General features: G+C 43.0%; 1 protein-coding gene across 1 annotated transcript; it reads right to left on the minus strand.

Annotated features, from left to right (window-relative positions):
* Positions 1 to 5,748: 5,748 nt before the first annotated feature.
* ccl20b (chemokine (C-C motif) ligand 20b) lies at positions 5,749 to 6,898 on the minus strand (the record flags this gene model as incomplete). The annotated part of the gene is made up of 3 exons (XM_079259972.1): positions 5,749 to 5,827; positions 6,602 to 6,704; positions 6,817 to 6,898. 3 exons carry the CDS (start codon positions 6,896 to 6,898, stop codon positions 5,749 to 5,751), a joined length of 264 nt encoding a protein of 87 aa, XP_079116098.1.
* Between the last annotated feature and the right edge of the window lie 12,415 nt (positions 6,899 to 19,313).

Below are 19,313 nucleotides of genomic sequence, written 5' to 3' on the forward strand. Positions count from 1 at the left end.
TGAAAGGGATGAGTCATGAGGAGGTAACAAACACAATGTTTAACTTGGAAATCTTGGCCTTCTGAAAAGGGAGAGAGCCTTGGTGAGCGGAAAAAAGTCTTTATCAATTTAATTAAAAAACTAAGTATTTCCAGACGTCTCAGTTTGTACTCCTTAGCAATTTGAAACTTTTACTGTGATGAAAGACTCACTTTTAAGTTCACACACACACACACACATATATATATATGTATATATATATATATACATATATATATATATATATACCGCTCAAAAAATAAATGGAACACTTAAACAACATAATGTAATTCTAAGTCGACCACATTTTTCTGAAATCAAACCGTCCACTTAGGAAGCAACACTGATTGATAACCAATTCCACATGCTGTTGTGCAAATGGAATAGACAACAGGTGGAAATTATAGGCAATTGGCCAGACACACCCAGTAAAAGAGTGGTTCTGCAGGTGGTGACCACAGACCACTTCTCAGTTCCGATGCTTTCTGTCTGATGTTTTGGTCACTTTTTAATGCTGGCGGTACTTTCACTCTAGTGGTAGCATGAGATGGAGTCTACAACCCACACAAGTGGCTCAGGTAGTGCAGCTCATCCAGGATGGCACATCAATGCGAGCTGTGGCAAGAAGGTTTGCTGTGTCTGTCAGCGTAGTGTCGAGAGCATGGAGGCGCTACCAGGAGACAGGCCAGTACATCAGGAGACGTGGAGGAGGCCGTGGGAGGGCAACAACCCAGCAGCAGGACCGTTACCTCCTTCGTTTTGCAAGGAGGAGCAGGAGGAGCACTGTCAGAGCCCTGCAAAATGAGCTCCAGCAGGCCACAAATGTGCATGTGTCTGCTCAAACAGTCAGAAACAGACTCCATGAGGGTGGTATGAGGGCCCGACATCCACAGGTGGGGGTTGTGCTTACAGCCCAACACCGTGCCCCAACACAGCCCAACACCGTGCAAGATTGGCAAATTCACCACTGGCGCCCTGTGCTCTTTACAGATGAAAGCAGGTTCACACTGAGCACATGTGACACACGTGACAGAGTCTGGAGACGCCGTGGAGAATGTTCTGCTGACTTCAACATCCTCCAGCATGACCGGTTTGGCAGTGGGTCAGTAATAGTGTGGGGTGGCATTTCTTTGGAGGGCCACACAACCCTAGCCTGACTGCCATCAGGTACCGAGATGAGATCCTCAGACCCCTTGTGGGACCATATGCTGGTGCTGTTGGTCCTGGGTTTCTTCTAATGCAAGACAATGCTAGACCTCATTTGGCTGGAGTGTGTCAGCAGTTCTTGCAACAAGAAGGCATTGATGTTATGGACTGGCCCGCCCGTTCCCCAGACCTGAATCCATTTGAGCACATCTGGGACATCATGTCTCACTCCATCCACCAATGCCAAGTTGCACCACAGACTGTCCAGGAGTTGGTGGATGCTTTAGTCCAGGTTTGGGAGGAGATCCCTCAGGAGAACATCCACCACCTCATCAGGAGCATTCCCAGGTGTTGTAGGGAGGTCAGGCATGCAGAGGCCACACACACAACGTGTTACTTTAGTGTTCCCTTTATTTTTTGAGCAGTGTGTGTGTGTGTGTGTGTGTGTGTATATTTATATTTATATATATATATATATATATATATATATATATATATATATATATATATATGGCCATCTGTAAGAGAAAAATAAAGATAATAGTTATACTAATAAATATTATAGTTTCATAATTGCAACTGTTTTCTTCTGAATAATATTGCAAGCATGCTATGTGAATCATATTCTGTGCTGTGAACATCCTGTACTTTGAATATTATATTGTAACTGGGGGATGATTTTGGAGGGTGGGCTTGTATGGGTTGGGATGTGGATGTGTGTGCCCGTGAGTGTGTGTGTGTTGGTGTGTGAGTGCGTGTTATGGAGACGGTGGAAATGTATGGATGTGCTGGTGTGTGGGCGAGGAGGGACTGCGGCATGTCCTTGGGTAGTGGCGTCCCTGCAGGTGTGGGGGAGGTGGGCCTTTGGTCTGGGGTCTCTGTCCGTCTCGCCTTCCCCTTCCCTGCCTTCCCGCCCCCTTTGCGTGTGGTTGATTGGTGCCTTCTGGGGCCGTTGGCGGCTCCCTGGTTTGGGTTGCTGTGTGCTCTGGTTGTTAGGGCGACTGCCCTCGGTTTGTCCTGGTCCTTCCAGGCCCCGGAGATGGGGGGCTCATCTTCTGGAGGAAGAACCCACTTTCTTCTGGACAAAAATCCCCAGTCCCTTCTCCTTCCCCACTCTCCATCACACACAGGTAGGGCGTTGGGAGGTGGGCACATTGTGCTGGGTGATGAGAAAGGCCATCAAGGTGGTCTTGATCACTGCACCCAGTATCTGCTCACCTCTCAGTTTTAATCACATTTAGTCACCACAACACAAAACACTGACGACTCATGGTCAAGTTTTGGGGGGCGGGACATGCGGTGTACAGCGGGTGGGGCTGCTTAGGCGGTTCCTCTCCCAGCATGGTGCAGTTACCCCCCTCAATTTTAATGGCAATTAACAGACACTTCCCAATCATTCATTGGCGGGGAGGGAGGAAGGGGCATCGGGGTCCTATCATGCCCCTATTTCCAGGGCCTTGCCGGAGGGGTTTGGGCGGGGGGGAAGGAGGTGCTGTCCGATAGACCTGGGCCCCGGCTGGCTTGGCTGGGAGAGGGCGCTGCTGGCCCTGAGGGGGTGCTTGTCGGCTGCATCTGTGGGGGAAGGGGGGGCACTGGGGGTGGTAGGCGGTGGTCATGGGGGCCTTTGTCAGGGCCTGCCTGCCCACTGTCCCAATGGGGCGTCGCACTCGGGGCATGTTGGGGAGGAGAGAGGAGGGTGACTGTGAGTGAACAGGTGAAGTTGTAAATGGAAGGTGAGAGTGTTATGTGTGTGTGTGTGTGTGTGTGTGTGTGTGTGTGTGTGTGTGTGTGTGTGTGTGTGTGTGTGTGTGTGTGTTGTGGGTGGGTGTGTGTGTGTGTGGGGGGGGGGATAAGGGGAAAATAATTCAGTTCAGTGGGTGGGCAATGGGACGTGGATGAGAATGGCTGGGGTATGGGAAGGGGCATGTTGGGGGGGACACAATGAGATGGATGCGTGCATGATGTAGTGTGTTTGTGTATAAGGAATATGAGGCCGGATGGAAGGGCGGTTAGGGGGTATGTATGTGTGTAGAGTGGAGTATGTAATGGGGTGTGTGTGGGTTTATAGAGGTGGAGCGAGGTGAAGGGATGGGGTCGGAGTGTGGGCATGTATAGGGGGACAGTGTATAGGGGGAACTGGGGTGGGTTGAGTGTAAAGCAGAAGTGTGTGTGGATGGGGACTGAGTAGGAGGTGCGTGATGAGTGTGAGGGTATGTCGAGGGGAGCGTGTGAGGCGGGATGTTATGGGGTGTGAGTATGAATGGGGTGGGGGCAGAGGGGCGGGGGAGTTCGAGATGGGGTGTCTGTAAGCAACAGGATAGAGAGTGTGTGTGTGTGTGTAAGAAGGGAATGTGTGCGCACGTATGTGAGTGAGTGCGTGCGTGTGTGTGAGTGTGTGTGTGTGTTTTTAAAGGATTCTGGCCCTTGTTTACCTTACAAAACACCTCACGAAAATTAAGATGTTAAAATATTTTATTTATTTTGTTTTCCTTTTGAGGCAAATTCTGTATAGCTAGGATATGGCAATATATAGCTAAGTTTGAATGTTTCAAAATAAATTAGTAGTAAGCTGTTAAAGCTTAAATTTACTATTCGACTCGTTCAGGAGTCGTTCTTTTAACTTACTAAAGGACATTATGTTGTGACTGACTGGGATTCAGGGTGACATTAATGTGATCCAAATAAAGAGCGTTGGGTAAAACATACTGGAGCCTGTAAAAAGAGCTGCGTCAACTGGAAGCACAGATGGTGGACGTGACAGAAATAATTGTGACTAATAGACTAACTGAAAAATTTATTTACAGATTAGTTGATTATTAAATTATTGTTAGTTGCAGCCCTAATTGGTGATGAGTCTGACAACTATGCAAGACCTTCTCCAGCACAGAGATTCTTAACAGGGTTCAGGTCTGGCTTCTGCAGTGGCTAATCAATGTGTGGAAATGGTGGGTCATGCTTGCTAAACTACTCTTTCGCAATTTGAACCACATTAATCCTCCCCTTGTTATCTTGAAATATGTCATTAGGGAAGAAAACGTTCATTAAAAGAAAACCTTGGTCCTTCAGCTTAGCTCACCTCATCATTTGGGCATGTAATGTTGTTAAACCTGAACCACACCAACTACAGCAACCCCAGATTATAGACTGCCTCCACAGGCATGATGGCTGTATCCCTTCATCTGCATGTCTTCTTACCCTCTGACCATGCAGAGTAAATGTAAATGCTATGTCTTGTCTGTTTCTTTTGATCATGGACAGTCAATCAATTTGTTTTTTAGGAAAACAGGAACACTCAAGGCAGTCTTAATCCAGAATTATTCCATCCATCATTCTAAAATGGTTGAAAAAAACCTTCAAATGCAAATCAGACTGGGGAAATGTGTCTCTCGTGTCTTCTTTATCTTTGTCCTCCATCTACTCTCGTCTCTCAGCATTATTTCTGAAGTTTGTCCTAAATCTTATCAGTGTTTTCATAGAATCCTGTAAACTGGATAATAGAAAACTTGGAAGGACGATGGGAGTTTTTGAGAAATCTAGGAGTGAGCTAATGTTACTTCTTTGTTTTGAAAAGAATGAAACACAATAAGGGATACATGAAACCTGAACACATGAATTGCAAAGGTTCAGTCATAAAAAATAGGTTTTGACTGCAGATTCTATGTGATAGCTATTATATTACAAAAAGTCCTTTTGATGGACACTTTTGTAACACACCACATGGAACACATTTTTCTTAACATTGGATTTAACACTTTCATGTTGGCAACAGACTACAGGAGCTATTTCTTCAGTGTCCGTACGATAAGTGAGACAAGAGTGCACAAATGAAGATTAAAAGGAAAAAAGTTTATTAAATTGCTTATTTTCCCATTTTCTTGGGGGAATGATGGGCAGAGGCAAGAAACAAATGTCCAAACTTCAATGAATGACACAATTTTTGTTGTTGGTTTTTTTTTTTTTTACATTCAGCTTTTAACATTACTCTGTGTTTTAGAAATACCTATTTCATACTTATGCCATAAGATTGTCCAGTTAGTGTTTTTTTTTTGGTTTTTTTTTTTTAAAAAAAAAAAAGAAAGAAAGTGAAATATTTGACAAATATCAGTTACAATCTGAAGATTTACCTTTTGAAAACATGTTTCATACTTCATCTCTCTGAGCAATAAAAATGTCAGAGCTGGTAAACATAAACACAAACCATAAGAATTATAGCACTTTCTGAAAACCTTCAGCATTTTTGTTTTGTTTTGTCGCTGTACCTACAGCTGCAGCTTATTGTGTATTAAGAACACTACACTTCCCTGTTCATAAAACAGATACAAGAAAAACATGTTTCCTCTTCCAGGTATTTACAAGCTGCGTAGCAGAGAAGAAGTTTCACCGTGTCGCTTTTTACTCTGGCAGATTAGGCTTTAGTTCGCTGGTCAGCAACAGCGATTGGTTTTCCTTCAAGGCTTTTTTCAACTTTCCTTCTTCTGTCCCTGCAAGCAACAACATGGATTTGGCTCAGTCAGCAGCCAAAAGTAGTCAAATATAATAATGATGGAACATTTAAAACGTGCATGAAATATATGTTTTTTATACTCACTCCAGACACTTCATGCCTCTCTTGGTCCAGTCCTCTAAAGGGTCAGCACACACATACCTGCCTGGAAGGTGGAAACTGTGGGAGGAGAATAAAACAATCACATGACTGCTCTACATTTCACTCAGTCTCTCTGCATGAGGTCTCATTCCTGCAAACCAGCTTAAGTATTACCCGTGTGAATACCTGCGATACTTATCACAAAGCTGCTTCTGCTGATTTAGGGTCATGGCCAAATCTCCCGTATTAAACACCTTACACACACACACTGTTTACTTTTGAATGAATCATGTTCAACGGGCTCATGAAACCACACTCACATAAGATTAGCTATTTTGTACTTTATAACGCTGCTGTCACCTTTTGGTTTGGATTTTTCCCCATTTAGTTTGTCTTTGCATCTTTTTCTTTTAGTCTGACTTCTTTAAAAAATATCTTTCTGCAACGTGTGATGAGATTAAACAGTTAACTGGACAATTAACCAACCTGTTAAAAGCCAGACTTTTACATCTGTTAGGTTGACATTGTTAAATCTACAGTTTTTATCAGCTAATTAAGTGTCTCTCAAGTCATTAGAGGACACTGTCAGTAGAAACAAACAATAAAACAGCAATAAGAAACAATAAAATATAACATACTAAAATCTTAAATGCTAATGCAAATCCTTCTAAGTTTCTATAATAAGACACAACACAGCCTTACTTTTTGCTTCAGACTTGTTTTGCTGTGAATTTTTAAGAGTTGAACAAACTAGAAGAATTACTAAGTATTATTGGAAGTCTTAAATAATCGTTATCAGTTTGTTTCTACCTGCTTCTGTCAGATGTAGCAAGAGCAGAACTGTTAACTCACATGACAGCATTGATGTCACAGGAGCCAGTGATGTTCTGGATGGTGTAGCCCAGGAGCTGTCTGCAGCGTAGCGGACGTTTGGAGTATCTCATGCAGCAGCTGGCTGTGAACACACAAACCAACAATAAATTATAAAACAAAGGAAATGAAAAAAAAATCTAAAGCCATCAGAACTTGGATGTAGCTGAAATGAAAATCCTGTGTAACCCGCTTACCTGACTCCGTGCTGTTGATAAAGGTGGTGAGAATAATGAGGAAGCAGAGCACTGGCAAGAGACCTGCTTTGCTGCTTGACATTGTTGCTCACTTGGTGCTCTGTCTTTCTGATAATGTGAGACTGAAGAGGTTTCACACTTCTGAAGGATTTCAGCGATACTGTGGCACCTCGTGGAATTGTCTCTTTTAAATACGCCATCTCTGGGATTTTCCTAAATGGGAGGATGAAGTGATGGCATGTGCTATTGTTAATGTTAACCAGGAAATGGTGCAAGGTTCACCTGATCAAACAGCAAGTGGGAGGAAAAAAAACAAAAAAACAAAGCAAATGCCAAAGTTTATCAGGCTGAACTGGAATAGTATCTTATTCCAAACTTCAGAGTAGAGTGTTGAGTTTCAAACATTTTGACAGAAATGCTTACAATGCACACCACAGATCTGTCATTTAATCATTTAAAAGAACCAAGCTTCACCTGTATATGATCATGTTTATCGAATGGTCTGCTGGCTTAGTTGTTGTTTTGTTTAAATAAGCAAATGACCTGAATAAAGGAAATTTTATTTGCGGTGGCGCAGTGGTTAGCACTGTGGCCTCACAGCAAGAAGGTCACTGGTTCAATCCTTGGCTGGTTTGGTCAGTGGCCTTTCTGTGTGGAGTTTGCATGTTCTCCCCGTGTGTGCGTGGGTTCTCTCTGGGTACTCCAGCTTCCTCCCACCATCCAAAGACATGCATGATAGGTTAATTGGTCACTCTAAATTGCCCCTAGGAGTGAGTGTGAGCATGAGTGTGGTTGTTTGTCTCTCTGTGTGTGGCCCTGCAATGGACTGGCAAGCTGTCCAGGGTGTACCCTGCCTGTTGCCCAAAGCTGGCTGGGATAGGCTCCAGCTTCCCCGCGACCCTGAATTGGAATAAGCGGTTCAGAAAATGAATGAATGAATGAATGGATCTCCAACTGCTTGTTGTCAGGTTCTGCAAAGGTCTGTCAGTGGAATTAGATCTGTTGCTGCAAGGAAACATCCAATACCTGCACACTGGTTCAAAAGGACTGGGGTTGGGGAATCACAAGAAACTTGGCCAAAATAATTTTAATCTGTCACTCTGAAAGTGTGCATACATGGAGGGACAGTCATCCAGTCGTGGCATGCAAAATACAGTGGTGTGTGCAAGTTCCACATCCAGTAAGTACATAAGTGTGTAGTTTTTCTTAAGTTACTGATCAGCGGTACTAAAACAACTGATCACCATAATCCAACACAGGCAAGAAAGTAACTGATGTTTTATGTGTCTGAAGAGAAAAGCTTGTTTTTCACACTTAATTGTGTTTGTCAGAGGAGTTGGAGAACTTAACCCACTTCATTCATTCATTCATTCTCCTAACCACTTAGTCCGATGAAGGGTCGCGGGGAAGCTGGAGCCTATCCCAACAGTCTTTGGGAGAAAGGCAGGGTACACCCTGGACACCTCGACAGTCCATCACAAGGCCTTAGCCCAGTTCCTTGCAACAAATACTGTGATACTTCATTCTTTGTATTTAAACATAGGGAATGTTGTGGGGTGGGAAGAAAAAGAAAAGCACTCCATGTCCAGTTGCGAGTCCAACAATTATACACACAGGTGTGCGTCCAACTGGACTCGCAGCAGTCCACCAGCACCTTCCTAAGATGTCCTCTACTGTTTGATTTCATGCTTTGCTTTGGATAAAAGGGTCTGCTAAATGACTGTAGAATAGAATAGAATAGAATAGAATAGAAGCTTGGCTTCTATTTAGAAACAATGTTTTTAAATGTCTTAAATGACTCATAGTGATCAGTGCTTATACTTAAATACTTGCAGGCTGTAACTTGTTCAGTTTGAACCTCTTGATCTGTTGAAGGCTCAGGACAATCACCTTTATGATCACCTTTATTTAAAGAACATAATTTATTTAGATTTTGCTACTAGAAGCACCTGTTTAAGTTGAGTTACGTCAATCCAAATAACAATAAAAGCAGGTGGAAGATATTTTATTCTTTTAATACTGAGAAAATTGAACAGTAGATGGCTGTAAAATCTGCATAAAGATGATTAGTAGCATTGCATAAATAGACACAACAATTGCTTATATACTGCATGTTTAAACTGATATATAGAATGCTCACAGGCACATATTTTGCATTTTCTTTGTTGCTTTCAAAAAACCTTCACCTTGTTACATATTACAAAAGGAAAGAACAATTGCAGACGTCTGTTTTGTTTTGTTTTTTTCTTTTGTTGTTGCTGTTGCAGACCAACTCTCTGGGTGAGATCTGGGTGAGATTTTAGGACAAAAGCAGTTGCAAACATTGGTCCAGTGTACTACAAACTCAAGTCGTTCACATATGAAGAATTGCACAGCCTTCGTGAATCTTTTGTTTTCTTGCCACAGATTAATGAGGAGGGAAGTTTGTACAAGCTTCCGAGAGCATTGACCTGAACTGGCAGAAGTGTTGTTGCGTAAGGTCTATCACACACAGTTTGGCATCTCTCTATACACAGCTGGGAGGAGCTAAAAATAGACAATGCAGTTAACCCTTTAAAGCCCATCCCATGAAAAAAATTGGTTAAAAAAAAAAAACAACAACAATATGAAGTCTTTATTTGACCCTTCAACAAAATGTGACAAAAGAAAAACAAGCACGTTTTTGGGGGTAAAATTATTATTTATCATCATGGGACATGTCAAAATTATTAGTGTATTTGTCTGCTTCCTGATATCTATTAAGGAGCAGAAGACAAATTTTAATCCTTCCTTTTTTTTTCTAATAAAGAGATGATAATATCTCTGAAATCGCATGTAATTCAAATATGTCGCTCTACAGGGCTCTACGGGGTTAAAAGAGTTACAAAAATATGAATGGGCTGCAGGTGGTGTTTATTGCAACGCTGAGGTGCGGCGTTTCCTTGTTGATGATGCAGCTTGGTGAAGTGAAAGCATGTTCCGTTTTAAAACAGCGTCATTAAACTTTGCAGCCTTCAAATTGTTCACGCATTACAAAGCTTAAGTCATTTGGAGGTTATGGGCTTTTTTCCAGTGAGGAAATAAAAAAGTCAACAACTGCATTATTAAAGCTTTTGTCAGTGACTGTTTGAAGAGAATATGTTTGTGTAAAACCATAAACATGAAGTTAATGTGCATTTGTTGGAACGATAACACTGTCAATTCCATGCAGTCTCATGTTAAACGATTTCTCTGAACATAAACACCACCATGCAGTTGAAGGGTAAAATGTAAAGTAGAACAAAGTTTAGACATTAGCAAGTCTAAAATAAGAACAGGAAAGGGGTGAGATCACTGAGTGAGAACCATTAACTTTGGTCATAATCACACAGTGGTTTCCTTGAAAAATATAAATAAATGTCTTACTGGGAACAAAGTTGTGTTTTATCTATCTGGCAACTTAAGACTATTGCTCACAAGAAGTAAGACACATATTTGCTGTTTGTCCTGAATGACATTTGTTGCAGAATGAACCCTCCAGTGCATTCCTGTAATCTAAAAAGGTTCATTTTCTTGTCTAATATACAAGTTTTTTCTGTTGTCTGGATGACAATCATGAGTAAGTAAGCTATTGTTTGCAAACAACTGCGTAGTTTTATGTTTCACGTTCATTCGTTCATTCATTCTTTAATTTTTCGAGCCGTTCAGTTTGATTAAGGGTCGTGGGAAAGCTGGAGCCTATCCCAGCATTCACTGGGTGAGAGGCAGGGTACACCATGGACAGGTCACCAGTCCATCTCAGGACCATGTCATAGCAGCATTTTAAATTTGTCATCATTTTAATTATTTTGTATTTACTTAGGTATAAAAGTAGCTTTAGGGAGGTTAATAATAGAGCTGACCTCATGCATCAGATATGTTTTCCACATTTACATTAGAACTTCTCTGCAGAGCATCAAACTTCAAGTATTTGATCAGCTAAGATAATTAAATCATGTGTTAAAATATTTAGACAGATTAAGTGTCAAATCATTCTGTATTTGGGCATTCAAAAAGGAAAATTATGAACAGCTTCACTATCAAACCTCAAACTTTCAAATTAAAACACGTTACATATCAACATTTTCCCATCAAAACTGGAGATTTTAATGGATGTTAGGCGTTACTGCTACAGCTTTGTTAATGAATGAACATTTGTACAGACTACAGAGAGTAATGTGACCTGATGTTGATATCAGAACCGTAAATATGGAAAGCCTGACACACAGTTTGTCACCTATTTAAAAACCACCGCCTACAAGGACTAAAAATAGAAAGCATGCTTAAAATAGAAGCAGACTGCGCAAAAGGAAACTGCCATGCGTGGTCAAACATGCGGATTTGTGTTTACAACCCCGAGGTGTGCTATTTCCTTCTTGATGATGCCAATTAGTACAGTTAAAGATTGATGACATTGCTCAGGTGAGCAGGTGTAAAATATGGCATCTTTCCACATTGTTTCCGCACTATAGGATTTGAGAGGAGTGGTTTCCTAGTGGTTCTAAAAATAATTTTTGCAAGTTATGTTGCTGACATTAAATTCTAAAGGAGCTTATACTTTCCATGAAATGGTCAACACTCAGCTTCAACATTTGATAATCTGCCCATGCTCTGTTGGGAATACATATACAGTTTAGAGTCTTTTTTGTGTAATTAATTGTATTCTGTTTTTATTTTAATATATTACTGTGGTATTTTGTAGAGCTTATAGTAAGAACTAGACAGAGAACTTCTCCATGCTTCGCTTCGTTTATCCTTCTTCTTCTCTCCTTACAATCACACATCCTGCTTATTGCATGCAACTCTATAGCGCCCTCTCTTGGTGCTCATCCATATCACAGAACACAACAGTTACTACATGTATTCTACTGGGTTTTTTTTTTTTTTCCTGTTTTAATTTGAACAGTTTTTATTTATTTATTCATTCATTCATTTTTTAAACCGCTCAATCCAATTCAGGGTCGCGGGGAAGCTGGAGCCTATCCAAGATGGCTTTGGGCGAAAGGCAGGGTACACCCTGGACATCTCGCCAGTCCATCACAGTAGTTTTTATTTAAATTTTTATGTATTTTTTTTTTTCAATTTGTCTGAATTCTCCTGTTTATTATGTGTCCAGTGTTGCCCTGATGACTGAATGACTATGAAGTAAGAACAGGAATGTTATGAGCAGGGCTGCCGCTCTGCATTTAGGCAACCTGTGCACATCTTATCTGTGGTGTCCCATGACAGGCCTGTGCATAAAACTCTTTGAGATTAAATTAAAATTTAACTCTAAAATTTGCGAAAAGAGACTTTATTACCAAAAAAAAAAATGTGCAGAATGATGCATGGCCTCATGTCGTCTTTGTACTCTCAGAGTTCCAGATGTGGTCAGTCACACTAGTTATCACAAAATTATACCAAAGAACCGTAATATGACAAGAAAATTTTTGTTTTAAATGAACAAAGCTGCCTTTGCATATACCACTATACCACCATGTATATAATATATGAATAAAATAAACGGGAATTTAATACAACCTTAACAATAATAACAACAACAATAATAATATCAATAATAATAAGTCTGAGCACACTTATCAAACTAGTTTGAGGCTAAATCAGCCTACCACAAGATTGGGGTGGAACAAGCTCTAATCATATATGTCAATGATAATCATATATATATATATATATATATATATATATATATATATATATATATATATATATATATATATATATATGTATGTATATATATATATATATATATATATATATATATATATATATATATATATATATATATATATATATATATATATATATATATATATATACATGCATATAAGTTTTTGGGGTTTTTTGTAATTTATCTTTTTATTTCTCTGAAAGTTCAATGTGGGACACAGACTTTGCTCATGATATGCCAAGTGTTGTACAGTGACAGAAGAGATTGGATCATACATGAGCAGAATCCCATAAATTATTTGGAGGAACACAGTAATTCAGTAGTCCATCATTGAAGTAACATGATAAAAAGTTAGGAGTACTCATGAGTCTGGTCACCAGAGGGACAAGACAGCAAACCTGAGAGGGCCTGTGTGTCTTTTGATGAATATAAGAGCGCCTCAATGAGCTCAACACAGCTTAACCCATTAAGACCCAACCATTGAAAAAAATGCTAAAATAAGTCTATTTACAATTTGAAGTCTTTATTTATCCTTTGAATGAATTGTGAAGAGATATTTACTATTTATTTTTTACAGTGTAATCTTCTGCTTTCTGGTGTCCATTAAGGGGCAGAAGATAAAGGTCAGATTAAGATTTTGAGCAACGTTTGTACCATAAGGTGATGCCAAAGGTCACAGAAACTATGTATCATACATGTCATGGAGGGGATCTTTTGGGTTCATTGTGTAAAATAAGCAGCTCTAATGCATATCCCAGACTTTCTTCAGAAGGAATAACTCAGAGTTTTTTTTATTTTGATTCAGGAAACCCAGGGGAAGACCCAGATGTAAATCTCCCCGAAAGGATTAAATAGCTTTGTGATCTTCTTTGTGAGGATGTGGAGATTTGAGTCAAAACACCTGGAACCAAGGTTCAACGTTGCAGAAGTACCACCTTTGTTTTAAACTATTCCTTTTGTCCCATTAAGGAGTGCATGGTTAGAGTTGACTGACTGATAAGCAGAAGAAAATGGATGGATTTTAAATACATAAAAACAGATATGAACGTGTTAATGATTGCATTTTGATGAGTGATAAATGGTGTCTGTTAAGTTCAATCTTCTCCTTTTCATGTTAAAATAAGTTGACTGCTATTTCTGTTGTATTGTTCAATACGATCCTTAATTATTTGCAAACTATTTCCTGGTTGTTCGTTGAGGGGTTTGCCACCAACCACATTCTCCAAGTTAGTGCAACTGCACATGCAGTAACATGCAACAAATTCTCTTAGATATGCCAGGTTAAAACCACCATGACTGCTCACTAAAAATGAAGGTTCTTTCCAAACATTATTACTTCAATGTTTTTAGTCTGTAGAGAGACAAAAACAATCCATACCATCTGCTGACGTAGTCCCTTATTGTCCTCAAAGACAGTTTTTTTGTCTCACAGTATGCTTTTCCTAAAAGATGTGCAAAAAAATGAAGGAAGGTCTAATTTCTTTCCTTTTCACTTCCTTTTGGTTTTCATTAGGATGAAATCATTAACAGGTTTGTAAATGGCCAAGTTTATTTTTCCAGTCCAACAAGAAATCGCAGCCAAAATTTCATGTGGCGCTTCAAGTCATTGAAATACGTTTGACTTCAAAGGCAGTGGAAAAACAAACGTCAAGTTTCCTCTTGTGTTTGTGGAAAAAAAACATATGCCCACAAAAATGAGACTCAAATGAATTTGATTTGTTTTATTTATATTAGGTAATATCGCAACACATAGGCGTTTTTAGCCCATTTCTGGGGGGTGCTGAAGCACGGAAACAAAGCACCCCTAAAATCTGATTCTTTTAGTGTATGCGTTTTAAATACACACACACACACACATATATATATATATATATATATATATATATATATATATATATATATATATATATATATATATATATATATATATATATATATGTGTGTGTAAGAGTATGTATGTGAGACCATATGCTGGTGCGGTTGGTCCTGGGTTCCTCCTAATGCAAGACACAACTAGACCTCATGTGGCTGGAATGTGTCAGCAGTTCCTGCAACAAGAAGGCATTGATGTTATGGACTGGCCCGCCTGTTCCCCAGACCTGAATCCAATTAAGCACATCTGGGACATCATGTCTCGCTCCATCCACCAACGCCAAGTTGCCCCACAGACTGTCCAGGAGTTGGCGGATGCTTTAGTCCAGGTCTGAGAGGAGATCCCTCAGGAGAACATCCACCACCTCATCAGGAGCATGCCCAGGCGTTGTAGGGAGGTCATACGGGCACGCGGAGGCCACACACACTACTGAGCCTCATTTTGACTTGTTTAAAGGACATTCCATCAAAGTTGGATCAGCCAGTAGTGTGTTTTTCCACTTTAATTTGGAGTATAACTCCAAATCCAGACCTCCATGGGTTGATAGATTTGATTTACATTGATCATTTTTGTGTGATTTTGTTGTCAGCACATTCAACTATAGAAAGAACAAAGTATTTAATAAAAATATTTCATTCATTCAGATCTACATGTTACTTTAGTGTTCCTTTCATTTTTTTGAGCAATGTGTATACACACAAATACATATATATATATATATATATATATATATATATATATATATTTCATTTTCATCTGTCTCCAAGAACACTGGTCTGCTGGTCACTCAATGCATTTAAACAAACTTCTTGCTCAGATATTTATGCTTGAAAATTTTTCAATTTTATGAAACCAATCCATTAAATATATTTGTGTTTTAAACATTCTGTTGAGCGTTTTAATTTTTGGTTACAAATATACTTGCAGTGATATGAGAAGTCTCCTACTGTGCATCAGAGGTGTCCAATAATACTCTCATGTGTAATGCAATCAAATCATTAAGTTTTAAATCGGGTCATGTATAAAGACATTGACTTAAAATACACATAGTTTTCCTAGAACATTTAAACAACAATAAAATGTTTTGTAATAAATTAAAAGGTCAAACTTTAATTTCATAGAAATGTTACAGAAGGACTTTAACAAGCTTAAGATATACTGCAGATGAAGCTGTTATCTAAGAACAAATTAACTAAAAAATCTACAAGTGGATACATAGATGATAAAATATCATCCATTTATCTGAATTGTGAAGCTACATTTTCTATTTTTACACCAATTTTAAGAGAAAAATCAATGCAATATTCTTCAAAAATATAGAATATTGTACATGCACTAGAAATGTGAAAGTAAACTAGAATAAGACATTAGAAATCAACAGAAACATTTATCTGATAAACCAAAGCAAGACACAATAATAATTCAACCAAATCGATGACCATAAAGGGGGTTTATGAGTGTTCACTGATCTTGCAAACCACAAAAATTTTGACATGATTATCTACATACATCCTCTCCCTGAGCCGTCACCTTATCGTGGTGGAGGGGTTTGTGCGTCCCGAAGATCCTAGCAGCTATGTTGTCGGGGGCTTTATGCCCCTGGTAGGGTCACCCATGGCAAACAGGTGTCTAGGGGAGGGACCAGACCAAGCACGGCTCATAGACCCCTATGATGACGACCAACCTGGGCATGAATGTTCCCTTGCCCGGACGCGGGTTACCGGGACCCCCCTCTGGAGCCAGGCCTGGAGGCGGGGTACGAGAGCGAGCGTCTGGTGGCCGGGCCTTCGCCCATGGGGCCCGGTCGGGCTCAGCCCGAAAGGGTTACATGGGCCCCACCTCCCGTGGGCTCACCATCTGCGGGAGGAGCCGTAGGGGTCGGGTGCAATGTGAGCTGGGCGGCAGCAAGGGGCGGGGACCCTGGCGGTCTGATCCCCGGCTGCAGAAGCTGGCTCTAGGGACGTGGAACGTCACCTCTCTGGTGGGGAAGGAGCCTGAGCTTGTGCGCGAGGTTGAGCGGTTCCGACTAGATATAGTTGGACTCACCTCGACGCATGGCTTGGGCTCTGGAACCAGTACCCTCGAGAGGGGCTGGACCTTCTTCCACTCTGGAGTTGCTCATGGTGAGAGGCGCCGAGCAGGTGTGGGCATTCTCATCAGCCCCCAGCTTGGTGCCTGCACGTTGGGGTTTACCCCGGTGGATGAAAGGGTAGTTTCCCTCCGCCTCCGGGTGGGGGGACGGGTCCTGACTGTTGTCTGTGCTTATGCACCGAACAGCAGTTCAGAGTACCCACCCTTTCTGGGGTCCTTGGAGGGAGTGCTGGAGGGTGCTCCTTCTGGGGACTCCATAGTTCTGCTGGGGGACTTCAATGCTCACGTGGGCAATGACAGTGAGACCTGGAGGGGAGTGATTGGGAGGCATGGTCCCCCCCCTCTGAACCCAAATGGTGTTTTGTTATTGGACTTCTGTGCTCATCATGGATTTTCTATAACGAACACCATGTTCCAGCATAAGAGTGTTCATATGTACACCTGGCATCAGGATTCCCTGGGCCGCAGTTCAATGATCGACTTTGTAGTCGTATCGTCGGACCTGCGGCCACATGCCTTGGACACTCGGGTGAAGAGGGGGGCGGAGCTGTCAACTGATCACCACCTGGTGGTGAGTTGGCTCAGATGGTGGGGGAGGAAGCCGGTCAGAGCTGGCAGGCCCAAACGTGTTGTGAGGGTCTGCTGGGAACGTCTGGCTGAGTCCCCTGTCAGAGCGAGCTTCAACTCCCACCTTCAGCAGAGCTTCGAACATGTCCCGGGTGAGGCGGAGGACATTGAGTCCGAATGGGCTGTGTTCCGTGCCTCTATTGCTGAGGCGGCCAGCCGGAGCTGTGGCTGCAAGGTCGTTGGTGCCTGTCGTGGCGGTAATCCCAGGACTCGTTGGTGGACACCAGCAGTGAGGGATGCCGTCAAGCTGAAGAAGGAGTCCTATCGGGCCTTCTTGGCCTGTGGGACTCTGGAGGCAGCTGATGGGTACCGACGGGCTAAGCGGCATGCGGCTTCGGCCGTTGCCGAGGCAAAAACTCGGGCATGGGAGGAGTTCGGCGAGGCCATGGAGAAAGACTTCCGGACGGCTTCGAGGAGATTCTGGTCCACCATCCGGCGGCTCAGGGGGGGGGAAGCAGTGCTCCATCAATACTGTGTACAGTGGAGATGGGGAGCTGCTGACCTCAACTCGGGACGTTGTGGGTCGGTGGAGGGAATACTTCGAAGACCTCCTCAATCCTACCAACACGTCTTCCCATGAGGGAGCAGAGCTGGTGGACTCAGGGGTGGACTCTCCTATCTCTGGGGCTGAAGTCGCTGAGGTGGTCAAAAAGCTCCTTGGCGGCAAGGCCCCGGGGGTGGATGAGATCCGCCCGGAGTTCCTTAAGGCTCTGGATGCTATGGGGCTGTCCTGGCTGACACGCCTCTGCAGCATCGCGTGGACATCGGGGGCAGTACCGCTGGATTGGCAGACTGGGGTGGTGGTCCCCCTTTTTAAGAAGGGGGACCGGAGGGTGTGTTCCAATTACAGGGGAATCACACTCCTCAGCCTCCCTGGTAAGGTCTATTCAGGGGTCCTGGAGAGGAGGGTCCGCCGGATAGTCGAATCCCGGATTGAGGAGGAGCAGTGTGGTTTTCGTCCTGGTCGCGGAACAGTGGACCAGCTCTATACCCTCTCTGGGGTCCTGGAGGGGGCATGGGAGTTTGCCCAACCAGTCTACATGTGCTTTGTGGACCTGGAGAAGGCATTCGACCGTGTCCCCCGGGGGCTCCTGTGGGGGGTACTCCGGGAGTATGGGGTACCGGACCCCCTTGTACGAGCTGTCCGGTCCCTGTATGACAGGTGTCAGAGCTTGGTCCGCATTGCCGATAGTAAGTCGGATTCGTTTCCGGTGAGGGTTGGACTCCGCCAAGGCTGCCCTTTATCACCGATTCTGTTCATAACTTATATGGACAGAATTTCTAGGCGCAGCCGAGGGGTTGAGGGGATCCGACTTGGTGGCCTCAGGATTGGGTCCCTGCTTTTTGCGGATGACGTGGTCCTGTTGGCTTCATCTGGTCGTGATCTCCAGCTCTCGCTTGAGCGATTCGCGGCCGAGTGTGAAGCGGCTGGGATGAGAATCAGCACCTCAAAATCTGAGACCATGGTCCTCAGCCGGAATAGGGTGGATTGCCCTCTCCGGGTCGGGAGTCAGGTCCTGCCTCAAGTGGAGGAGTTTAAATATCTCGGGGTCTTGTTCACGAGTGAGGGAAGGATGGAGTGTGAGATCGACAGACGGATCGGTGCGGCGTCTGCAGTAACGCGGGCTCTGCGCCGGTCTGTCGTGGTGAAGAAGGAGCTGAGCCAGAAGGCGAAGCTCTCGATTTATCAGTCGATCTACGTTCCTACCCTCACCTATGGTCATGAGCTGTGGGTCGTGACCGAAAGAACGAGATCTCGTATACAGGCGGCTGAAATGAGTTTCCTCCACAGGGTGGCCGGGCTCTCCCTTAGAGATAGGGTGAGGAGCTCAGTCATCCGGGAGGGGCTCAGAGTAGAGCCGCTGCTCCTTCGCATCGAGAGGAACCAGTTGAGGTGGCTCGGGCATCTGGTCAGGATGCCTCCTGGACGCCTCCCTGGTGAGGTGTTCCAGGCACGTCCCTCGGGGAGGAGACCCCGGGGAAGACCCAGGACACGCTGGAGGGATTACATCTCTCGGCTGGCCTGGGAACGCCTCTGGATCCCCCCCGCAGAGTTGGCAAATGTGGCTGGGGAGAGGGAAGTCTGGGCTTCCCTGCTTAGGCTGCTGCCCCCGCGACCCGACCCCGGATAAGCGGCAGAAGATGGATGGACTATCTACATACATAATAAATTAAAGTTAGTAGGTGGTCTTGCAACATAACAAATAAATCAGTTCAATCCTATGAAGACGTCTAGTA

The sequence above is a fragment of the Telmatherina bonti genome (assembly GCF_933228915.1).
Source record: "Telmatherina bonti genome assembly, chromosome: 20".
NCBI classification, from domain to species: domain Eukaryota; kingdom Metazoa; phylum Chordata; class Actinopteri; order Atheriniformes; family Telmatherinidae; genus Telmatherina; species Telmatherina bonti.